The sequence below is a fragment of the Elephantulus edwardii genome, unplaced genomic scaffold (genome assembly GCF_000299155.1).
Source record: "Elephantulus edwardii isolate Elephantulus edwardi_28Jun2011 unplaced genomic scaffold, EleEdw1.0 scaffold00161, whole genome shotgun sequence".
Taxonomy (NCBI): Eukaryota; Metazoa; Chordata; class Mammalia; order Macroscelidea; family Macroscelididae; genus Elephantulus; species Elephantulus edwardii.
The window spans coordinates 726,335-752,921 of NW_006399911.1; the positions used below are offsets into that span (position 1 = coordinate 726,335).

Sequence of the window (26,587 nt, forward strand, 5' to 3'; positions counted from 1 at the left end):
GTTTGAGATTGTTGTGTACATATAATGTCTAATAATATATTCCTTTTGGATAGTTCCCCCCTCATCTGTTCTAATGTGTAAAACATGGTGTAGTTCAAATTACAACCAACTCAGAAAACTTTTCTACTAATGGTCAAAATTTTTATTTTTATGTACACCCATGTTTACTGCTATGTTATTCACCACGGCAGTGGTGGAAACAACCCAGGTGACCATCAACAAACAAATAGATAAAAAAACCATAGTACATTCACACAATGGGATATTGCACGGCACTAAAAAACAGTGAATCTGTAAAACACAATATAACACGAGGAAACCTGCAGATCATTATGCTGAGTGCAAGCTATCTGGCACTAAAGGACAAACACTGCTATAAAAATAGGACTGACATAAGGAGGTTGGGGAGAGAATGGGGAAAGAGTGGATAGATAAAGAACTTAGAAATGATTCTTTGTATCTTCTTCTTTACTGTGAAGCAGAAATCAAAGAACAGTCTGCAGAAGAGGATGCTGAAGCTGAAATGGACAACAAGCCACCAGTTCCACTGCTTCAGAATGCTGTGTCTGAAGAGTCTGCAACCGCCATGGTTTCTGTTGGTGTGGAAGCCAAAATCAGGTTAGAGCGGGGCAGCAAGAGATTGAATGTTAGTGATGAGAACAATGGCCAGTGAGTTGGACACGTGAAGATTCAGGGAGCATAAGTTTAGGATGTAAGTTTGCATGGAATTTCATTATTTAGTAGCTTTAAATTGGAATATGGTGGCTTTTTGGATTGTTGAGAGAGAAAATACCTGTGTAGCTAGGTAATTTTGAGAAGAATAGGTTATTCCAGTCCTCTCAGACTAGTATCAATATCCTATTTCTAGCAGAAAAAGCGACTATGAAGTTTTAGCATAAAGATAATTTTTATATTTACCTGTAATCATAAGTATAATTCAGCTTTGAAGTCTTGTCTTTATTAGCAGTTTGATTGAGCTTTTTTTTAAAGACATGAATTGAAATAACCATGATTGTTTTCTTTTTCAATGTTCATTTATTTATTTGTTTGTTTTTTTGCCATTTTCTCATGTCTTATTCTGATTTTTGCTAGATATTTTACCTTTTATAATGGAGTCCTGAAGGCTAAGACATTTTGTATCCTGTCTGTGTGCTCATGAATTCCACATACAAATATTTCTGGGTACTTTTGGGATTTATTACCCATTTATCTGCTTGACATTTCCATTTGAAAGCATACCAGACATTTCACCCTTCATATTGTCAAAAATCATTCTTGAATTAGAGATTTAAAATTAAAATTAATTTGAACTTGTACTATTTACATGTAGTTAGACTGCTATTAGAGTAATCTTGTCTTTAATTTCCAGTTTTATTTGTAATAGAAGTTAGAATACATTTTTATTAATTCTTTTTTGTGTGGATATGACTGGTACAGGAGGAGATTGTCCCTCCTTCTCCAGCAGAGCATCTGTTGGATTCGAACTGTGTGCCTCTGGGATTGCAGTGCAGCTTTTTGCCACTAGGTCCCCAGAGCCCCCCTATTAGAATACATCTTAATGGTAAATGCATCTTAGAATTGAGAAGTAATTTTCTAGTTTTTATTAGAAATCTGATAGTCTAAGTCCACTTCTGGAATGCTTTGTAGCCTCTTTCTTAAATTTTTTGGATTAGTTTTGCCCCAGTTTCTTACCTTTGAGCCCTTATATACTTTGAATAGTGCCTCACATTGAATTGATTTTTATAAAGTACTTGTTGAAGAGTGAAAATTAAAACTTATTTATAAATCTATGAAAAATGTAATTTGTAGGAAGCATGACCTTTCAAATTACTTACAATAGATAGTTCACAGTCTATCTAAAAAGTAAAGTTATATTGGTGTTCACTATTCACTCACTAATGTTGACTCAGAACTGATACATCGCTGACCCTCCAAAGGGTTTTCAAGGTTATAAATCACAGGAGCCTGCTCATCTTTTCTGTGGTGGCTTTGAACGGCTTGAGAGGCATGACCTTTGGATTAGCAGCACAATAGCCCACACCACCAGAATTTTCTCACTCCACATAGAAGAATAAATTTGAATTGGATTCATAACTAATGTCAAAGTTATTTCTAGCTTTTCAAGTACACCATTGTCACCATAATTATTATTTAGACAAAAAAGAGAGACTACACATTCTGCTGATATCAGTATATTGTTAAGATCTGACCTTTTCAATATTTTTTGTACCCTTGTTTCCTTAAAATAAATCTAATAGGTTGAATTTATTATGTTTTAATTATTTAATACATAAAACAATAAGAGCCTTATAGATAATATATTATCATTAATAAAATTTTATCAACATTGTAAGATAGGAAATAAAAATACAAAATAATTTTTAATTCTGTACGCCAGAATACAAAATCATTTTCCACCAGAGTTCCCTATAATACAAAATCATTTTTATTTGTAGAAATAGATAGAAACAGTATTTCTTGGAATATTATTTTTTAATAGTTCAAATAATGTCCCATCAATAGTGAGAAAGTATATGTGTTCTCTCTATGGGAAAATTCCAGAACTTTATGAAAAGACATCATAGTAGTAGAAATAGTGCATTCATGTTTTAGAAAATGCAATACTTAAAGGTATTTATTACTTCCCATTTGACATATAGTCAAAAAAAGATCCTAATCAAAATTTCTATATTCTAAAACTTGACTAGCTGATAGAATTTTTTTAATATGCAAAAAAGACTGCATTAACCAAGAAAATCTCATGAGAAGAGGGCAAGTTGTTTTCATCAAATACTAAGTCCCAGTCATTTAGTAAATGAGGTATAACTGCAGGGGGAGGGGAGATCTGTGAAATGAAATAGCTAACCCAGAAACGGATACACAACTAATTTGGATAGGTTACAGAGTAACACCACACATCAGTGGGGCTACCTTTTAAAAATTGTTTGGGACAATTAGAGATCTTTAGTTTTTTGAAAGGATGTTAACTTTTTGTCATGTCAAATTTGAGGATATTACAGTCTTAAGTATGAAAGGCAAGTAAGGTTTATATTAATTAGTGTCAGGGAAATTTTAATTATGAAAAACTTTAAAAACAAAGAGAAGTAATTTATTTAAACAGATTGATAACTACTACTGCAATTAACTGAGACTTACTTGCATAGAAGATCCAAAACAATAGTGAAAATAAATTATGAAAGAGTATTTTTGAGGTGTGCATATGGCATAGGATTTGGATCTACAATGATTTTTAAAAATATTAAGTAGCAGCAATAACAAATAACTCTTACAAATGAGTTTCTAAATTCACAAAAAGGTAAAAAAGGTGTAAACACTACCTGATTGTGTCATACTCTAAAGTATACGATTAAGCTTCTTTATGTTCATAAAAAAATCTAAGTACGATTTTTTGTTCCAATCTTGAAACAAAATGATACTATAGTTTTCTTAAACGTTTTCTTAAAGATAGCAATTTACTTCTTCCTGGTTTGGAATAACTGGCATTTAAGATTCTCAGTCTTGTGGAGTTATTGGAAAGGAAACTTACTGCTCGTTGTTGTGATTATTAGGAGATGTTGAGTCAAGTGTGACTTGTAGTGACCCTGTGAAATTAGATCTAAAGTCTATCATATCTGGTGCCATTCTCATTTTCTCTGACACACATGAGCCCTTTGTTACACTCAGATTGTCAGTCCATCTTGTTGAGGGTCTTCCTTCTTCTCTTTCACTGATCTTTTCCCTTTTCCAAGCACAATGTTCCTTCTAGAAATATGCCTAAAGTGCTAGTTTGTAATGTTGTGTTCCAACCCATAGCTGACCCTCCAGTGGATTTTCAGAGGCAGTTAATCTCAGGGGAGGAGATTGCTCATATGGAATTGAAATAGAATAGAAATAGAAATAGAATAGAATAAAAGAATAACATAACAGAATAGAATAACAACAGAATAGAATAACATATATAATAGTATATTATATAATATTTCTCTTAAAACTTTTGAAAAGAATTGGGTTTTCATTTTGCAGATCTGCTGTTTGTGCTTATCTGTATTGAATTCTGTCTGCTTTTATTCTTTCTCCTTTCTTTTAGAGTCTTGGTTACTTTTCCCCACCATTTCTTGTAGAAAAAGCTTAACTCATTTAATGTCCCTTTTTATGGACATTTTTGTAAGTCTGTAAGCTTCCTTCAGAAAGATCTGGTGACATAGTGGGTAAGGAGTTATGTTTTCGGTACAGAGGCAGGCATTTCAAAACCACCAGCTGCTCCTCAGCAGAAAGATGCGTAGTGACCTCCTGGGTGATTTATAGCCTCTGAAAAAACAACTGGAGGGGCAGCTGTGAGTCAGCTATAGCTGGATGACACATACCATCTCCAACAACTTCCTCTCAGTTCAGGCCTTAGTTGCATCTTACATATTTTTGCATTTAATATTTTCATGATCATTTAGTTCTGAATATTGAGATCTTTATTTTAATCCAAGAGTAATTTAGCATATATTTCCTAGTTTCAAATATTGAAAAATTTTAGTAACTTATAAATAAATATATATTCTTGTTTGAGATTTTTGCTTGTATATTATTGATCTTTTGGCACACTTCAGAGCTTCCTTTGTAGCCCAATATTTGTTATACTTTTGGAAGGTTATTTTTGGGGTTTTTGTTGTTGTTGTGTACCACTGAATCTGATCCAACTGGCACAAGAGGAGCATCTGGTGGATCCAAACCACATATCTTTGGGATTGCAGAGTAACATCTTGCTCCCTTTTGGAGTATTTAAAAATATGCTTGAAATGAGTGTGAATTATCTATCATTTGTATGTAGAAGTTTATTCATTTTCCCAAATTTGTTTATATTTGCATAATGATTTAGAAGTAATCAGTAATAATGTTAAGTATGCTTATTTTTTGTCTGCTTTGTATAGTTTTTTCAGAGAAAGGCATTAAAATCTTATGCATATATCGGGATTTTTTCTGTCCCATTTGGTATTGTATAGTAATAGAGTCATTGTTGATGTGTACTATAGTCAGTACCAACCCATAGCTGATCCTCTGGTGAGTTTTCAGAGGCAGTTAATAAATAGCACAGGAGGAGATTGCCCATTAGTCTACTGTTATATATAATACTAATATGTCGTTGTTGTTGTTGTGTGCCTTCGAGTTGGAGCTGATCCATTGCCCTTCACCTGGTTTTCAGAGGAGCATCTAGTGGATTTGAAACACATACCTTTGGAATTGCAGCCAAGCCACCAAACTACCCAGAGTACTAATTATTACAATTATTAGTATTCATTCTATGTCATAGTTTATCCATATCCTAGATAAGAGACATTTGTGTAGTTTACAGCTTTTGGCAATTATAAATAGCATAAACAGATACTCACTATAGCTTTTGGTGTGGATAAGATTTTTAGTTCATTTGGTGAAATACTTAGTATTTTAGTAGAAAGATAATTTTAAGGAAACTATCAAACTGCTTTCTAGCCTGGTTGTATTATTTTGTGTTTTTACCAGCAGTATATGGGAGTTCTAGTTGCTCCACAAACCTCTCTTGGTATTGTCAAGTTTTTTAATATGGGCCTTTTGTTTCGACATTATTGTAAATAATGTTATTAGTATTGTGATTTTGATTATGTTTTCTCAGTGATTTTGAGTTTTTTAATGTGTTTACATTAGAGCATCTTTTGTGAAGTTTCTATTTGGCGAATACAAATCTGTCTCATACTTGGGCACAGCAATTTGTTTTAAAAATTGCCAAATTACTCTTAGCTTGCTTTATGATATCTGGTGATCAGCAAGTATGTGACTCAGTTCAAGTTGCCAACATTGCTTATCATGATGTTAAAATAAGTAATACATTAGAAAAACTTAGAGAGGTAACCTCTCAGCAACAGACAGTTGTGAGAGGCCAATATCAATTTAACTCTGGAATTTAATAGTTAAATAGCAACCCAAGAGACCATAGTTACTCCCATTAATGGTAAAGGATTATGTAAAATTTATTTATTAAAGAGGTAGTTTATTGTTATATTCTGTTGAGCTGGAACCACCACAGTTGACCCTCCAGCAGGTGTTCAGAGGCAGTAAATCACAGAAGAGGAGATTGCCCATCTTTCTCCTACTGAGCACCTGGTAAACTCAAACCATGTGCATTTGGATTGGCAGCGCAGTTCCTTTCCATTAGACCATGAGAGATCCCTACAGAGGTGGTAGTGGATATCTCAGAAAAAAGATTTGGGTAGAGCAGCAGTTAAATATATTGGGAAGAAAAAATATTTGTCTAAGAAGGTTACTTTTATTTTTTCATATAGTAAGTTATTAAGGATATATTCCATAAATATATTTTTTTTAAATCAGTAGAATTTTTTAGAAAGATTCTGCTTTATCTAACAACTGATTGTATATTGTACAGGAGTTTTTTTAAGAAAAGTTTTTGTTTTAAAGAAAAATCGAACAAATACAGAATTCATATATACCTGTATCTGTATATCTCATTACTCTCTCACATATAGTTTCTTTTATTAGTCTGAAATAAATTTTACAATTAATGGACTATTACTGATATATTAATAAATATTATAGTTTATATTTCTATGAATTTTGAAAAATTGATACTGCCATATGTACACCATTACAATATACAGAATTCACCATTCCCAACCCCCTTGTATTTCACATATTCTTCTCCCCAGAGCCCTGGTAATCAGTTTGTAATTTTACAACCCCTTTTCTCTCCCTTTCTCCTTCCCTTCCCCGCCGCCCCGTATTTGTTTGTCTGCCTGTCTTATGTTTTACCATGTGTGAAGAACTTTCCGTCTACTTTTAAAAAGTTTGTTGCAACATGTTTTATGGATCATGGAATTAAGTGGTCATTAAACTATGCTTTTTGCCCGTCTTAGATTTACTATTTCTGGTAATAAAAAAAATTTAAATGGTTTTCTAGGTATAAGTTAGTGCTTATTATTTTTTACTTGGTATGTTTACTTAATAATAATAATAAATATTATTATTTTATTTTATTATTTTTTTGAGTGTGTACCATCAAATTGCATCCAACTGGTACAGGACGAGATTGCCCCTCTTTCACCAGCAAAGCATCTGGTGGATTCAAACTGCATGCCTCTGGGATTGCAGTACAGCTTTTTGCCACTAGGCCACCAGAGCTATTATCATTAATTTTAATGAAAATTTACAGAGACTTTGGATTTCCATTCATTCATTGTTGGACTTTCCTCCATGCCCCCCCTCCCCCCCAGTTCTCTTTTCTTTTGAAAAGTAAATTTTTTTTCATTGTTATACAATTTTTAAAAGAAGTTATTAAATATAATTGTTCTTAGGATGCAGTCACTAAATATTTGTGTTAGGTGCTATTGAGTTAACTGTGATTCATAGAGACCCTATGAACAACTCCCCTGCACCATTCTAAGATCTCTGCCAGACTGCATTCCATCACTGCAAACCATTGTGGCAATCCGTTTTGTGGCAATCCTCTCCTTTGTTGATTCTTCACTTTTCTAAACATAGTGTCCTCTTCCAAGGAGTGACACCTCTTGACAACATGCCCATACACTGAAGCCTATTGAAAGTATATTGAAAACTTAGTTTGCGCTGTTGTTGTTATGTTGTGGAGTTAGAGCCACCTCGTAGCTGACCCTCCAACAGATTTTCAAAGTTTTTAAATCATGCATCACACAGAAGGAAATTGCCCATATTTTTCCTGTGGAATACCCGGTGAATTTGAACTGTATGCCTTTGAGTTGACAGTGCAACTCCTTACTGCTGGGCCACCAGAGCTTCCCTTTAGCTTGTGCTAAAGACATAGCATTTACTTTTATACCTAGAAGTATCCATAGCTGTATAAGTATCTGGAATTTTCTGTCACTTAAAATAATTAAATAAAGCATCTTTCCTCCTTCTCTATCTCGCTCACTTTTCATTTTTCACCAGTGAACAACTCTGCGCTTTTTGTTACTGTGGTGGAAAAAGTTCCTTAGGACAAGGAGATTTAAAACAGTTCAGAGTAACACCTGGATTTATCTTGCCATGGAAAAACCAATCTCCTAGCAAGAAAGATACTGATGACAACAGCAATGGAACCTGTGATCAAACGCAAAATTCAGCACCACGAAAACAAAGAGGACAGAGAAAGTAAGCAGTTTTGAATTTAAATTGTATAAAAATAAGGCTATATGCATTTTTTTTAATAATACTGCTTATAACTGATGTTACCATTAATAAGTTTTTTTATATTTTCAGCATAAATAGGATATTTATAAGTTAACATTACCTCAACAAAAAGCACTCATTTCCACAAAATACTTACTGTATTTAAAAAAGGTTTTAGGTTTTAAAAAATTGTTTATTAGCCAAGTTAGTGTGTATAACTTTTGGAAGAAAAGTTTAAATATAATGTCATATATTGTGATGTAATGCATATAATGTAAAAGGAGAGTAATAGAGGTTATTAACTCTTAAGTGGAAAGAAGAAAAAAAATGGGATTCAAGAAGTTCTTTTCATCTTAATAAATATTTACTTGTGACTCAGAGCAAAACTAGAACTACTTTAAATTCTACTTTCATCCTTTATGTGTGCTTTTTATTAATGAATGGTTGAAATAATGATGACTAGTACTACAAAATCTTATAATACGGTGTTAATTTTCTTCTTTTTAGGTTATTATATGTTAAGAATACCCTTTCTAAAGTTACAGAAGATGCTTTTATTTGGAAAATAATGCATTAATTTCCTAACTATATTTACATAACCATTGTTTGTGTGTGTATTCATGTAAAAGTACCGAAAACTCTTATCTAATATATTGCTTTCTGAACATAGAAAACAATCATTTTATAATATGGTTTGTTGTGTAAGGATCATAAGAATCTGTAGGATCGGCTCTGTTTTTTGTTGAAATAAGATTTTATGTAATCAGTTTGAAAGTGTAAAAATTAGTTTAGCTTGAAGGCAAACCATCTTTACCCCTTGAGGGTGATGATGTAATCATCCAAGTGCTTATCTGGCTTGTATCCAAATTTAAATATTGAAGCATTGTTGTTGTGTTGGATTTATTTGATTGGCTCCTTGTTTTGGATTGCTGCCAAAGCTGTGAAGACCTGAATTGAGAAAAGAAACAATAACAAGAAGGAGAACTCTTTTAAAAAAGAATTTAAGGTGGAACATTTTAAGGAAGCATAGAATGTTGATATTTTGGAAACTGTAGGAGCGTAGGGTCCAGAGTACTTAGCACAGTGAGCCGGCTAACCAAAAAGTAAGCCAGTTTTAACCCACCAGCTGGTTCTCAGGAAAAGCAGGGCAGTCTCCTCTAAAGATGTATAACCTTAGAAAATGCATGACCTGCACTGTGAGTCAGGGTGAACTTGATGGCAGCGTGTGTGATTTTAATAGGTAGATCAGAACTCTATCTTTTGCTATCATTTGAGTGCTTACAGTGTAATAAAATATATCAAATGCGAGCAGACTTAAAAATGTCCATGAAGAATTAGCAAATTTAATGGATTTCTTGATCTTAAATTAATGACATATATATGTAATGGGAAATTTTATATTATATATATAATAATGAGAAATACAGTTGGGCTTTGTTTGCTTTCTTATTTTATAAGCTGTTAATATTTAGTGATAGTTTTTATGGGCTAAGATAATTATATAAACATAGCTTTGCTTTAATGAAAGTATACACACTTAGTGTTTACCAAGTTTTTAAATAATAATGGCCACTTAATGGGACTTAAGAATGAAGCACATTTACCAAATATTGGAACTCATTGAGTTGTGAACATTAGCTTGATAATTATTCCAAAATATGTTATTAATAAATTATAAATGAGATAGTCCGTTGTGTGGTTTTTTTTCCTGATATTGAAAATGAGATTTTAAAAATAGCTTTCCTCTTAAGGTATAATAATTTTGAGAAAGTGCAATCCTTTCTTTTCTCTTTACTTTTATTCCATAACTTAAAATTTGGGACATTTATATTTCATCTTAACTGGGCTGCTTTCATCTTAGGACTGACATTTATGTCTTAATTATATGAATAAATACAAATTAGTCTGAATGGTGAATTTGATCAAGTTGCAGATTAGAAACTGTTTAGTACTACACGGGTTAGTCATTCCATTGATATTTTTACCTTGAATCTCTTCAAATACTGATGCAGAGAAAACATGTTCAAATTTAGCTTTCAAAAATGGAGTGTTAGTCTTCCCCCACCCCATAAAGTAACAAAGCTTAGTAATAAAGATTATAAGGATGGAGGTCATGGAACAGGAAAACATTTGGTCTCATTTTACGGTGGGCATTAGTGAGAACTAAAAGTTAGCATAGCATGTTAAACCTTTTTTAAAATGATAAGTGCATTTCTAATGCTGAATATAAAATAATTACTTATTTTTATATAGTTTGATATTTAAATGTACTTATTAAAATATGTTAATACTTCTTTTCTTTCAATGATTCCAGGTATAAAAAGTTTAATACCCTGGTCATTGTGCTGATTTTCTCTTAATAGGAATCATGATAAATATCCACCATACAGAAGTGCAGTGAGTTATGATCTATATTCAATAGTGATTTTATCCAGAATTATGATGAGGTTAAATACTATAATGTCAGGAGAAGATTAAGGTTTTAGTTACAGTCATCTGATTTCCCATATATGATATTAAACACAATAGTACTCATTATTTACTTCATGATCTCAAATAATACTTCATGGCTTAGGGTCTTGAAATTCTGAAATCTCCCATTTGTTTTATACCTTATTCAGCATCTGTTTTTAGAATATAGTTTTTGCTGTTATGTTGTCTTAGTTCTTATGCCATTGGTTGTATTTTGGTTTTACGTGAAGTAAAGTCTTGAGGGTCCGTGTAATGTCGTGTCACAGAGTAGCTGTTGAAACGTGTCACAGGAAACATAAACAAGCTATGCTAACATGTTTTACCCCTTTCCTTCTCTCTTCTCATTTTGTAATGGATTTTCATTTCCCTGAGGAAGTAATCTTTCTTTACCTAAAATTAGCTGCAACTCTGTAGCTATAGTCCTCTTTTAAGATGAATCAAGTTAAAACTTTCTGATTTGATCACCTTACATATTGCAAACATTTAAGTAAGGCCAAAGGATCTGTTCATTTTATATGATTCAGTGGTTCCTGACTAGAATATGAGAATGTGAAGGTTTTTAAAAATTTGTATTATGGAATGGCAAATAAGTTTACAGTTCTAACTTTTAACACTTCCTTATGGATTTTGAGATAAAATTTTTGCCCCCTAGTTGTTTATAACATAACATAACATCAATTTTATATCAGTTTAACATTATAACATCAATTTTTGCCTAATAAGTGAAAATTTTTGCAGCAATACATTGTTTAATGTTTAGCTTTTTATAGGAGAAAGTGCTTTCCTACTTGCTGTCACTGCCACATCTGCATTTTTCCTTCTGTTTTTTCAGAGAACGATCCCCACAGGGTGTGATGTCACATGTAAGCGTGAGCACACAGACTGCTTCAGACGATCAGGCTGGCAAATTGTGGGATGAACTCAGTTTGGTTGGCCTTCCAGATGCCATAGATGTCCAGGCCTTATTTGATTCTACAGGTAGGATTATTAAGTAGGTTTTCAATAACAGTTTTTCTCTTGACTTTGCAAGTATTTTTTAGTTTCACTGAATGATCAACTTAAGTAATAAAAACCTTTCATCTACAAATAATGAACACATTTTTAAGATGTCATTAAATATGTTGGTCTTTCTATTAGTCAAAATCAACTCTAAGGCAGGCTAACAACAGCACCTTTATAAATATTTATATTTAATTTTTGTAAACTGTAGTGCCATGATCTGAAAATGGCTATTTTTTGAATCAATAGTATTTTATACTGTTTATTTATACTATTTTATTTACCAAATTCAAATACATTGTTTTCTAGAACAGATTCTTCTTATTTCTCTCACCCTCCCACCCATCAAATTGTACAATTATATGATTGATGCCCCCTCCCCCCTGCACATTCTCATCCCTCTTCTTCAACCCCCTCCAACCTCCTTTGGATCCTTATACTAATTCTACAATAATGATAATGTCAAAGTCAAGGACACAGATCTTGGCAATGTAAGTATTTAAACAGTGTGGTAACTCTTGCCTGTGGCATGATGCTTAAGGAAATTTCATCCTGCAGAACTGCAGACTGATAATGACTAAGTACTGTATGGTTGAAAATTGAACCATAGACTGAACTGTTACTCACTAAGGGTTTGTGCTCTCACTGTAGAGGAGCGTGTATATTTGCGATATATTTCCATTGTATCTACAAAGTGTTAAGTAGTTTCCTGTCTGTTTTATGGTTTTTTTATTGTTGTTAATTGCTTTAGAGTTGAATACGACTCATAGCACCAAAGAACTAAAAGCCCGAGGCCCTTCTATAACTATTGACATTTACCAAAATTCATAGTTTCCGGAGGCATGTTGTTTAGGAAGTGGATGCCACTCCTGCTTTCAAGTTTCCAAATATAATATTATTAAAGTGAACGTAAATTGATTTTGTTTGTTGATGAAGTAAACTATGGTTTTCTGAATATTTTCCTCTTTCCTGTTACTCTCAATTTCAGTGGCTCTTAAGCTTCAGATTCTACTTACATGAGCATTACTGGCAAGCTTACTAGAGTTTTTTACATAGTAGGTTTCATTTAGGGCCCACAATTTTCTAGTGAGTTCCTGGATGATCATTGGCACCGCCTGTGAGGAATCAGATCACATTTTGAGAACTGATTTAATGATATCACAAATACAGATAAATAGTCCACCATTATGTTATATTCATATGACAGACTACCTTTAAGACTCTTTATTTTAACATCTTATCATTAGTAATATGCACTACATAGAGTATTGCTGCACAGGGTTTGCTGATATTGTTGTTCCCAAATAGTCATTCACAAATGTTCCGTGTTATGACTTATTTATCAATAAAGCAGCCTGGTGTGGACTACAGGGTCAGTGTTGTATTGTTGTATCAGAAGTCCTAACAGAAAACTGAGGTAATGTTTAACTCAGACAATATCCAGCAATTGAAATTGGTGCACTGTGACTGCTGCTTCTGACAGTGGCTATGACTCCGGCACCTTCTTCATTGCAGATCTGGTCTGTTGTACCTGCATCAGTTGTTCAGGGTTCTCATACTGTAACAGCTACATTGCTTTTACTCTGTAATATGTCTGGCAAAAGAAGTCATTCCACTTAGGTTCTAATGTAAAAAAACGGTGGTAAGGAAGGCTATAGAAATATGGATATAAAGATAAAGGTCAGTGTTGTTGTTTTTGTTGTTATGTGTCATCGAGTCGCCTATGACCCATAGCAATCCTATGTACAGCAGCTCTGAATCTGTTCTGTCCTGAGCCAGTCTCAGTAATTCCGACACACCAACCCCCATTACCCCTGTCACTATGTCAATCCATCTCATGTGGGTCATCTTCCGCTGTGCTGTCCCTCCACCATTCTGAGCATGATGTCCTTCTCCAAGGACCAGTCTCACCTGGCCACATGCTCAAAGTATGTGAGACAGAGCTTCAAAATCTTAGCCTCTGAGGAGAAACTTGGTTTCATCCTCTTCAAGACAGACCTATTTGTTTCTTGTAAGTCCATGATATGTTCTTCTCCAGCACCACAATATGAAGGTGTCATTTCTTCTTCTGTCATCTTTAGTCATTGTCCAGCCTGAATTAGGTGCATCTTAATTTCTAGACTGATATCATTGCTTTTCAGTACTCTAGAGAGGTCCCTGTCAGGAGAATTTCCCAGTGCAGTTCATCTTTTTATTTCCTGACTGCTGGTGCTAAGAGAGTTGATTGTCAAGCCAAGCAAGCTGTAATTGTTAATAACCTCAATCTCTTCTCCATCTTCATGGTGCTGCCAGTTGGCCCAGTGGTGAGAATCTTTGTCTTCTTGATCTTGACTGTCAGTCCATATTGAAGAGTACAGTTCTTGACCTCCTGCAGCAAGTGCTTCAGATCTTCTTCCATTTCAACAGGCAGAGTTGTGTCATCTACGTAACATAGGTTGTTGTTGATGAGTCATTCTCCAATTCTGATGCCATATTCCACATCATAAAGCCCTGCTTCCCAGATGATCTATTCTGCATATAGATTGAAAATGTATGGAGACACACACTCCTTTCCTGATTTTGAATCTTGAAGTATTTCCCTGCTCTCTCTGAGGACTGCTCTTTGGTCCAAGTAAAGGTTTCACATAAGCTCAATCAAGTGTTCTGAGATTCCCATTTTTCTCAAAGTCAGCCACGATTTGTTATGATCTACACAGTCAAATGCCTTTGCATAGTCACACAGATAGACATTTCTCTGGTACCCTTTTCTTTCTGCCAAGATCCATCTGACACTGGCAATAATGTCTCTAGTGCCATGACCTCTTCTAAACCCAGCTTGAAGATCATTAAGCCCTATAATAATGAAGAAAAAAAAAGTTGACAAAAAACACGCATGAAAAAGGATTGTCTTGTTTCGATATTATTATAATCACTAAGAATACGACTTTGGAGGTAGTTGAAAAGCAATTGGAATAAAATAAACAGTTTTAACAAAGAAGAGGTAAGGACTAATCTATGAGATAGAGAAGCTATTGATGATTAAGATAGAAGACCAAAACCAGAAGAGGATTCCTATGAATTTAGGGATAATTCAAATGAAAGCACACAGACCTTGTGAAAAGCTGAAGGAATGGAAAGGAGAACATGACTTCAGGTGACCTAGTGCCACCAAAGGCTGTTTTCAGCCCTTCACATACAGATTTGGCTTTATAATTTGCATAGTGATGGAAAAGCAGAAAGTGTTAGTGTTGAAGCTGCCAAAAAAGTCAAGGATGTATTTGACAAGATATACGAAAAGAATATTGACCAGAAGAGATTTCAGAATTTTCCCGGTCTCCAAAGACAAATGTAAAGATATTCATGAAGGGCAATAATAACAAAAACTTTTTTTAAAAAAGGAGGGAGAAAAAAAGAAGGAAAGCTATTCTGTTTACTTTATGACTGGTTTATGACAAAGTTGGATGGGAAATCTCCCATATGATTAACTGCCTCTGAAAACCCTCTGGAGGGTCAGCAATGGGTTGGTTCCAACTCGACAGTACATAACAACATTCCACTTACTTCATGACTGATTTATGACAAAAATGTCAGAACAGGAACCCATTGTAAGTAGAAGACAACTTGTTTAACTTACCACTGTGTATTTAAGGAGAGCGCCACTCTTTTCTGTTCAATTGCTGTGAGTCAGAATCAGTTCTGAGGCACACAACAATTACGTATTTGTACATTAGAGTTCATTTTGAGGTTTTATTTATTAGCTTTAATGTCTCTTAATGTTTACTTTTTACTCCATTTCACTTTTACCACTTTTTAGGCACTTGCTGGGCTCATCACCGTTGTGTGGAGTGGTCATTGGGAGTGTGCCAGATGGAAGAACCATTATTGGTGAATGTGGACAAAGCTGTTGTCTCAGGGAGCACAGAAGTAAGTGAAAGTACCAAGTGTTTAAACTAGAGTTTTGTAGTATTTATTGTTCTATTGTGCCATTGATTCATAGTGACCTTCTTGGGTAGATCAGAACTGCCCTCTAGGGGTTTCCGCTGCTGTCACTGTTGCAGAGGCAAATTACTGCATCTGTTACAAATAGCCAACCTTTTAGTTAACAGCTGAGTACTTAATAACTGTGCTACCAGAGCTCCTTAACATTTAATCACCATAAAGGCTCACGTCCAAGAATTAATTAGAAGATGTTTATTAGAGTGCAGTCTTCTTCCATAAAGATTTACAGCTTCAGAAACCAAGTGGAGTATTGCTGTGCTTTGACTCTGTGACAGTAGGTTAAATGAAAGAGTTGTGCAAATAACTGTAATATAAATTCATTAACTCTTTAGTGTACATTTAAAATAGGTATGAAAATATTTTAAAATGGTAATTACTTCTTATACATCCATATGGTAACTCTTTAAGATGAGTTGGTTTGATGAGGATGCAAAATAAGAACACATTTTAACAGATCTGTATGTACTGTGCAGACTAGCTCTCTTTGATATTTTAAAAAATTAATGGTATTTCTTTTCAGTCAAGATGGCAGTTCAGTTCACCTTTTTGAGGTACTATTCCAATGTAATAAAATGCAGAGTCGACTCTCTTTTAAAGCTTTCAGCTTTCACTATGGCTTTCATATAATTTTTAAGTGAACACAGACATAAATGCAGTAGTGACCTTACATCTAAAAAAGGCCACAGACTTCATGAACTGAAATTTGTTTACTACGTGCAGATCTTTACCCACTCTCTTTAGACCTTTCTGTTTTGTTTTTGCCAAGTATATTGAGGAGAAAGTTTTCAGAAGGAAAATTAAAACTAGGTATTTAACCACAGAATTTATAAGAACTTTACTTGATTGACTGCAGATTGCAGAAAAGATGCCCAAAATTATAATTGAGACAAAGATTAGAATTCAAATATTTATTCAGTAAGTATAAGCTTTGTCCAGGTTATCAAAGTAAATCTTTATTTTACTTAGATGAGGAGCTATCACCTCAAGAAGAGTCGTACCAGAAAGAAATATGACACTACATTTCAATATACATACATTATAAAATTTTGAACACTACAGTATGCTTTAGTAGATTCTCTTGAACATATCTGAATACCTACATCAAGCCCATGGTGGATTAGTGGGGGCCATTTGTTTCCTGGATGGTTTCAGAAGTAGTTTTAGGTTATTTTGTGAAAGTGAAGAGTATTAGGTGAAGGTAGTGAACATTTTTCAGAATTTTTAAAAGAAAGTATGCCTTTAAGATAGGAAATTGTGCTCTTATGTTAACTGATTAATGGTATTTGGAGATGAGGGCTGTGCTGCTCCTGCAGAGGAATCGTAGAATCATAGGAGATGTCCCTGCTTTCTGACTTTCTGAATATTTGAAATAAGAAGAGAAATGATGAAATTAGAAGAGAACTACTGATAGCACTGCCAAATTAAATCAGTCAAAACTTATGGTAATGCCAGCCTTATATTGCTATATCTACTGTCCCCCCCAATTATTAAATGTACTCACTCTTTGCTTAGTGCCTTGGTTATGTTATAAAGACCAGCCTGTTATGCAAAAATGGAAGATGAATACATCAGCTCACAAAATAAAGGATGACTGTATCATTACTTAATTGCCAAATTACATTATTAGATAAACTGCCAAATCTCTGAAAATATAGCACACTCCACACATAAACTTAACCATCAACATAGAACCTTTGCATAGCTAGCATTACTCCTGCCATGCATGTTGGTAGTCATAAGGAGTTAGTATGAGCATTGGATACTTGATAGCAAGAACTTTTTTTTTGTTTGGCACTTAAAAAAAAGACCTAGCAGTTCCATTTACAAGATTCTATCCTGAAAATACATCTCCAGTAGTACAAAACTACATGTTATTAAAAAAATCATTAATCACAGTCATATTTCAAGGCTCACTGGTGGCTTAGTGGTAAAGAGTTGTGTTTCCAACTCAATGGCACATAGTTTGAATCTATCAGCTGCTCCTCTTGAAAACCCTTTGGAGGGTCAGCTGTGAATTAGTTCTGACTTGATGGTACATAATAACAAGAAATGGGTTGGGCTTTGTTGTTGTCATTGAGGGAAAAGAACACATATAGGAACACATTCTATTGAAAGGGATTTGGGCATACTTTGGTGGAAGGGATGCAGATTGGTACATATCTTCTGAAGGGAAAAGAGAAGGGCCTTTTGGTGCAATACCTTACAAAACTCCATGTGCTTTTACCTTTTGACCCTGCAGTCCCTCTTTTGGGAATCTATCCTGAAAATATGCCTCCAGTAGTACAAAAACACATGTGCTTTTAGAAAGTATTAATTGCCATCATTTTTTCAGGGAACTCTGGTGGCTTATTGGTAAGCACTTGTGTTGCCAACTCAGATGAGCAGTCTCTTCCTATGCAGTTTACATCCTCTGGAAACCCCCTGGAGGAGACTGTTGGTCTGATTTGACGGTGTACAACAACAAATTAATGTAATATTTGGAAACAATCTAAGTTCCATGGGAACTAGGAGAATGGTTGACAAAATTCTGATTCATCCACATAGTGGAGTGCTATGAAGATGTGAAAAAAGCACCAAAAAACAATGAGGAAGATTATATAAACTAATATGGAGTAGCTTCTCCAAGTCATTGCCATCCAGTTGAAACTGACGTCTAGTTGTTCAGAGGCTGTAAATCACATGGCAAGAGATTGCCCATCTTTATCCTGCAGAGCAGCTGACTGATTTGAAACCAGAGAGGTGCCTTTGACGTTAGCAGAGCAACTTCTTATACACTTCATCATCAGAGCTTGCTGTTGTATACTGTTAAATGAGTGGAGGGAAGAGGACCAAAACAAACCTAGAATCCAAAGAATCTTTTTGGTATGCTACTCTTCTTGCAAGAAAGAATGTGTTACAAGAAAATATACATAAATATGCTTGCTGTTGGAAAGACAATTTATTAAACTTTTTGAGATTGGTTACGCGCAGGTGTCGAGTGGGGTTAAGAAAGAATAAGAACAAGGCAGCTGGGATGAAGTGTCAGTGATACTTTCCAGAATATATCTTTGTATGTAGTTCTGAATCTGAGAGTCACAGAATTGCTTCACTTTTCCTAAAAGGAGGCAGTAAGAACCACCGTGATTATGGGAGGAATCTGAAACAGAATAACAAATAGTCAAACTGAAGGGGTGGGAAGGAAAAGAGCTGCAAATAGCATTATTGTTACTGAACATTGGAGAGCTAAAGACAAAAAGAACTCTATATCCCTGCTGTCATTTAGTTAGTAAACATGTTTCTCGTAAGGGTATTGGTTAGCAATTAAACTACTTAAGGTATGTACTCACTTCATTTACTCACTTGTGCTGAGTTATTTCAACTCTCAGCTTCTACCAAGGCTTCTGAGGCTGTAAATCTCAGTGAGGAGACTGTGCATCTTTCTCCTAGGAGAATGCTGGGAGATTAGACTTGTCAGAGACATTTAGCCTTTGGGTCATCAATGCAGCTCACTAAGGACTGTACCCCCAGACCTGTGTGCATACTAGAACTGAAAAAATACTATAGATCATGAGGGTCAGGTTTAAATATTTGCTCAGTTAACTATAGAAACATAGCTATATGTATTCACATTAGGTAGTATAGAAGAGTATCTGGTGACCTAATGAGTAAAGTGTTGCCCTGCCAACCCAAAGAAAAGTGGTTCGAATCCACCAGCTGCTCCTTAGGAGAAAGATGTGCAATCTCCTACAGCCTCTGAAAACCCGCTGTGGGTCAACTATGAGTTGGTTTTAACTTGAAAGCAGTGAGAGAGAAAAGGTATTATGCATGCTTCTATTTCCTTCTAGCTAAGAATATCCTGAAGCAGTGGTATCACAGTGGTAGTGAGCATACTGAGGGCCCAGATCTTGGTTTTTAATGGTTATTCTCTAATAACAGGGGTCAGGGTTTCTTAAGAAATTGGTCCAGAACAGCACTGGCAGAGCACAGAATGTGCCTGGATCGTTTTGTTACAGAAAGTAAGGAAGTGTTTGAAAAGATGAGAGCTTAGTTGAAACAAGAGAGTCAACCTGAAGGAGTGCCTAAGAGCCAGTGTTGAACCAGATTGAACAACAGTTAACAGCAGCCACAAAATGCTGGTATTGGATTTTAATGTTGGAGTGGGGGGAGAATATCCACAATGTAAAGAAATTGATACATTGTGAAAGCTGTTCCATCACTGCTCTGTTTAACACTATCCAGTAGTTTCTAATTTAGAGAAGAAAGCTAGCATTCTTATAATTTACAAGCCTACAGGATCTTCTCCCTCCCCATGGGGATCTTTCACACATCATTTCCTGCAAGTGTCCCCTTCTTTTATACCCTTCAACCTCATTGGAAATTTGTAGTTGCCATTCCTTTTCTGTTGAATATTCTTTTTAGATACTTGTACAACTTGCTCCTTCATTTCCATCATTATTTATTTAACTCAGTGCAGCTATTCTTTACTCCCTAAGATTGTTTCTCTTTCTAACATTACTGTTGCAAAAGTCTTGCTTTATTTTTCCTCTTGTCCATATAGTACCACTGAACATTGCATATATTTACTTACTAATCATATTTATTCTGTCTACCTTCACTAGAGTAGTAATGCCATTCATACAAGCAATTACTTTTCTGTTTTAGCATTCTTCAATAAATACTTGTAGACTTGAAAATAGCATTGAAGATCATTTATGGAATTGTTCATAGATAGTAAAGGGCCAAAGGTTGCTGGAGATCATCAGTATGGTGAACTTATACAAAATCTTGAGTTGCCAGTTTAAATGAAATGGAGGAAACCTCTACAGTTCTACTTAAGTGATGAGGGGAACGATGGTGAAAAGTTCTAATAGCACCAAAGGTTCCCTAGGAGCAAAGTACATAAACGTCCTGTTGAACTTAAAAGAGAAAAAATAAGTTTATATTCACCAGTGACAGTGTATTATGATCTTTAGCCCTGTTTTCGCAGAAAATAAACTTCTTTCTCTTCCAGATAACGGTGTCATTTCAACAATGAGAATGTTTATCTTTTTCAAGAGAAAGGTCTAACATTTTGAAAACAAATGCTTGTAACAATTTAAGGTGATACTTTTTTGCCTGAATAGTGAATTTATGTAAAAAACCTCTTATGTCTGCCATTAAAAAAAAAAATCTTTGACATGAAATTTCCTGATACACTCAAAATATTCTGACGTTTTCATGTATTTTGGACCCATTTGTTAAAATTATGAAAACACATTCTGATTCAAGAAAGGTAAAAAATTTAGCTATGTTTTGATAATTTTGATTGTGTTGAAAACTGTTTACTCATATGGTCTGGTAAGCACATAAACAGTGACACATTCCTTTTGTTTAGGTCTCCTAAAACCAGATACTAAACCGAGGTTAAAATCAAGTGTTTGAATCAGCAATCTTTTCTTTTTTTAAAAGGAAGACTATGCTTTAAAGATAGAAGAGAACATTTGTAAGCACCTGGAAGAGAAGCACAGAGGGAGAGTAACAGGACCTTTTGCTGGTTGTGCTTTTTCTATTTTAAGTTTTAATTGTGAATTGAGAGAAAAGGAAATTGTAAAAATGAGTGTTAACTGGCCTCCCTCATGTCATCTTATGGTCTTGGTCTATCCTTTGACTGAAAGTTAGCCTAGGGGTAAATTTTACCCCTTTCAGTGGATAGAAAAACTGTGGTACATCCACACAGTGCAATACTATGTAGCATTTAGAAACAATGGAATTCTGAAATATTACACAACATGGAGGGAGCTTTGAGGATATTATGCCAAGTGAAATATGTCAGTCAAAAAGGGACAAATACTGCACAACACTGACAAGACCAAAACATGACCTGATTTCGCTATTGTATTTCAGTGTCAGTTTTGTTGGGATCTAATTCTTGGCTGGTAGGTTTTTGTATCTTTTTTCTCCTTCAGAGTTTTTTTTAATATATTATTCCTCTGCTTTCTTATTTGAATGGTTTCTATTGAGAAATAAGAGCTTATTGATTCTTGTTGGTTCTCCTTCATGGTAGGGAATTCTGTATTTTTTTTCTGCATTCATTGTATTGCTGTTGTCTTTAATTTTGAAAAATGTTATTATGCTGTGTTTTAGTATTTTTTTGGGGGGGGAGGTCTTTCCTGTTAGGGGACAGTCAGCTTCTAGAATGTATATTGTCTCATTTTTCCTCATTGGGACATTGTCTTCCAACAAATCTTTCGTGATTTCTTCTGTGCTTTTCTGTTTGTGTCTTCCTATCCTTGTAATAACTAAGTTATTCCTCTTAATGCTTGTTCCACAGAAATGCTACGCTTTCTTGATTTTTTGTTTTCCTTTTTTCTGTTTGATGTTAAAAGATTTGTCCTCTGAGTAACTCTTCCATTTCTTCAGTTGCTCTTTTGTCCTCCCAATGTGTTATGTCCAAAATTTTAGGACATACTTATATAGTACAAAATTTCAAATTTTAATGCATATTTTTTATTTGGTGTTCTAGGGGTTTTTGGTGTGGTTGTTTTTATTTTTTCTCTTCTTCCAAATTTCTCTGAAGTTTTATCTATATTTTCCTCAATTTTAGTTGTAATTTTCTAAGACTTTTACTTAATCCATTGAAGATCACTAACTCTCAGTCTTTTAGTTCATCTTCATGATGTTCCAATAGCATTTCTTCCTCTGCAAGATTTTCTGTCTCTGTATTGTGGTCGCTTTCTATTTTTCCCTGACCCTTTGTTTTTATTTGTTTTAATAGCCTAAATCTATATGTTTGTCTTTAAGACATTATAATGATGTTGCCTTTGATTTATTTTGTTTTACTATTATCTGCCATTTGGCAGCAACATGATAGATGGAGAAGAGATTAAGATTGTTAACAGTTTCAGCTTGCTCGGTTCCACAGTCAAGACTCTTGGCACCAGCAGTAAGGAAATCAAAGGATGAGTTGCATTGGAAAAACCTGTCAGGGTTCTCTTCAGAGTGTGAAAAGCATGGATGTCAGTCTAGAGACAAAGATGCAGGCCATAGTCTTTGCAGTTACTTGGCCGTGCATCAGAGGGCTAGACAGTGACCAAGGATGACAGAAGAATTGACACCTTTGAGTTGTGGTGCTATAAAAGAGTAATCAGTATATCAAGGAATGCCAAGAGAATTAACAGGTCTGTCCTGGAGAGGGTGGAAGGATTTTGAGACTCATCTCACATACTTTAGGTGTGTATCCAGGAGGGACCAGAACTTGGACAAGAATATCATGCTTGGAAGGGTTGAGGAACAGTAGCGCAGGGAGGAAAGACTACAGATGAGGTACTTTTACACAGTAACTGGGGTAATGTGGGTAGGTGTGTCAGAGACAGTGAGATAGAGCAGGTTCAGAGCTGTTGTGCATATGATTAGACAGCACATAACAACAACAACAACAGTATATCTGATTGAGTTGTTTGAGTGTGTCATACTAATTGCAAATTTGGTAAATTCTTAGTACTTTGCCATCTGTTTTCTGTTGATTTATAATAGAAGTTAAAGACATGTATGCAGTGCTCCGCTACAGTTAGGCAGTCTGAAATTGATACAGTCAAGATACATTACTATCTGGTAATAGGATGGGAAAGTTGAAATTAGAAAAGAAGGATTGGAACTTGAAGAATAGAGTTTTGATGATAGCAATAAAGCCAAACATCACATGATGATAATGTTGTATGATCAATGGCTTTTTAACTGCAGATATATTTTTTTAAAAAACTTAAGCAGCTGCTATCAGTATGGACCTTGCTTGATGGTATACACATGATCGAATTGACTATACCTCTAGAAAGAGAGAGTGAACACCCTCAACATTATCAGTCCAAATAAGACCAGAGCCAATTGTTCATTGGTACTGAGTTAAAGTCCAAGAGAACCAAATACAACCTTGATTATATTCCACCGGAATTTAGAGACCACACCTAGGAATAGATAGGATACACAGAATACTAACAACTGGAGACTAATGACTGGAGTTGTGGCTTTCATGGGTACAACATAGAATCATGCGGGGAGCATCAAAAGGAGAAGATAGAAAAAATACACAGTAACTATACCAAAAAGAGTTTGTTGAAGCTCTTGTATTTGAGTAGTTAGCATAAGATCAAGAACCAGTGATACTGATGGAAACATTCCTGAGTGCACTGAGGCCTTTGACCAAAAATAAGGCTCCAAGAATTGTTAAAATTCTGACTGATGTATTTCAGCAAAGTAATATAGCTCTGGATATGGTCATTAATGTCACAGAAATATGGCAAATTTCTTATGCCAAGAAAGTTGGAAGACATAGTCTTGCCAACCTAATAGAGATCAACATTTGTGCCTATTTAACAAACTATCCAACAGCAGGTAGAAATTGTAAAACAGTATCGTTAATAATCACACATAAGTAAAAGTGAACGTAATAATTTAAATATGATTTACTGATAACTTTAAAATGGTTGGAGCAGTACCTAGACAGAGAGCTATAGAAATTCAGACTAGATTCAGGATGAGAGATATCATTGTTGATGCTGGTGGATCTTGGCTGGAAGCAGAGAATACTGGAAACGTGTTGCTAGGTCTCATTACGTTGACTGTGACTCATAGCAGGCCTGTGAACAATAGATCTGAACCTTGCACCAACCTCACCATTTCTGTCCTTCTCAAGCCCTTTGTGGTAGTCACAGTGTCAGCCCATGTTGTTTAGGTTCATCCTCTCTTCCTCTGACCCTTTGCCTTTCCTCCAACTTGTTATCTCTTACTAGCAAGTAGTTGAGAATATGACCAAAGTGAGTGAGGTGAATTTTCACCACACTTGCCTCCAGAGAAAACTGTGGTTGCACTTTTTTCAATGAAAGCCTTGTTTGTTCTTTAGGCAATACATGTTATACTCAGTACTCTTTGCCAGTACTACAGTTCACAGACCATTTGTTGTTGTTCATCTTCCTTATTCATTGACCAATTTTCACATGGATAGAGAACAGTTGAAAAGACCATGACTTGGATCAGCAGGTGCACCTTAATCTTTAATCTGACATCTTTGTTCTTTAGAACTTTAGAGAGGTCCTTGACAGCAAATTTTACCATTTCAGCATGTCCTTTTATACAAATAAAAGGTGTTTACTTGTGTTTTATTGACTGTGTAAGGGCATTCCATTGTGTACAGTTAAAATTTTGAGAAGAATTAGAATTCTAGAACACTTACTGTGCATATGTGGAACTTATGCATAGACTGAAAAGCAGTTCTTAAAGTGTAATAAGAAGGTACTTATTGTTATTCTTGTTTTTCTTACGTGCCATTGAGTCACCCGCAACCCATAGCAATCCTATGTCCTGAGCCAGTCTAACTAATTCTGACACACCAACCTCCATTGCCCTACTTACTATATCAATCCATCTCCTTTGGGGTCTTCTCTCCGGCACTGTCCGTCTACCCTTCTGAGCATGATGTCCTTCTTCAAGGACTGGACTATCCTGGCATTGTGCCCAAAGTATGTGAGGTGGAGCTTCAAAATCTCAGTCTTGGTTCCACCCTCTCCAGGACAGACTTACTTGTTTTCTTGGAATTCCATGGTATGTTCAAGACTCTCCTCCAACACCACAATTTGAAGGCATTGATTTTTCTCCTGTCATCCTCAGTCATTGTCCAGCTCCCTGTTGTATAGCAAGTAATTGCAAAGACCATGGCCTAGTCTTTAGGTGCACCTTAGTCTTCTAGAATGACATTGTTGCTTCTCAGTACTCTTGGAAAGGTCCCTGCCAGGAGACTTTCCCAATGCAATTCATCTTTTGATTCCTGACAGCTGGTGCTAAGAGTGTTAAATTTTGGAATGGAGCAAGCTATAATTGTTAACAACCTCAATCTCTTCTCCATCCATGATGTGCTGCCTGTTGGCCCATTGGTGAGAATCGTTGTTTTCTTGATGCTGAGCTTCATTCTATATTGAAGACCCCATTCCTTGACCTTCTGCAGCAAGTGTTTCAGGTCCTCTTCATTTTCAGCAAGAAAAGTTAAGTCATCTGCATAACATAGGTTGTTACTGAGTCTTTCTCCAATGCTGATGCCTCATTCTTCTTATAAAGACCTACTTCCTTAATAATCTGTTCTGCATACAGATTGCAAAGATACGGAGACAGGATGCATCCCTGTGCATTCCTTTCCTAATTTTGAACTATGCAGTGTTTTCCTGCTCTGTTCTGGGGACTGCTTCCTGCTCCAGGTATGGGTTTTACATAAGCACAATCAAGTGTTCTAGGATTCTTATTTTCCTCAAGGTTAGACGCAATTTGTTGTGACCCATACAGTCATCTATCTTTGTATAGTCAATGAAACACAGACTCTTCTCTGGTATTCTTTGCTTTCTGCCAAGATCCATCTCACGTTGGCAGTAATGTCTCGTGTGCCAAGACTTGTTCTAAATCCAGCTTGTATTTCTGGTAGTTCTCTGTCAATGTATTGTTCCAGTCGTTTCTTGATAATCTTCAGTAGGATTTTGCTAGTGTGTGATGTTGTTGTTGTTGTGTGCCATCGAGTAGCTTGTGATGCATAGCAACTCTATCTACAACAGCTCTAAACCCTGCTCTATCCTGTGCCAGTTGCACTGCCCCTGACACACCCATCCCGATTACCCCAGTCACTGAATCAGTCCACCTCATAGAGGGTCTTCCCCTCCTACGCCGTCCCTCCACCCTCCCACCTATGATGTCCTGATGTCCCTCTCCAAGGACCTGTCCCTCCTCACATGTCCAAAGTATGTGAGACAAAGCCCCAGAATCCTTGCTTCCAAGGTTTAACCCTCTCCAGGATGAATCTGTTTTCTTGGCAGTCCAGGATACATTCAATACTCTTCTCCAGCACCACAGCTCAAAGGCATCAATTCTCCTTCTATCCTCCCTGGTCATTTTCCAACTCTCTGATGCTTAACAAGTGATTACAAAGACTATAGCCTGTATCAGAAGCACCTTAGTCTCCAGAGTGACACCATTGCTTTTCAGTACC

The 26,587-nt window shown here is 35.4% G+C and overlaps 1 protein-coding gene across 1 annotated transcript in view; it reads left to right on the plus strand.

Annotated features, from left to right (window-relative positions):
- The first annotated feature begins 412 nt into the window (after positions 1–412).
- LOC102873693 (histone-lysine N-methyltransferase 2C-like) overlaps positions 413–26,587 on the plus strand; it is a 58,004-nt gene continuing 31,829 nt past the window's right edge. The window contains exons 1-4 of the mRNA XM_006895186.1: positions 413–669; positions 11,465–11,610; positions 15,425–15,534; positions 19,525–19,604. Of these exons, the coding sequence (XP_006895248.1) occupies positions 413–669; positions 11,465–11,610; positions 15,425–15,534; positions 19,525–19,604 (593 nt within the window). The remainder of the gene's footprint in view (positions 670–11,464; positions 11,611–15,424; positions 15,535–19,524; positions 19,605–26,587) is intronic.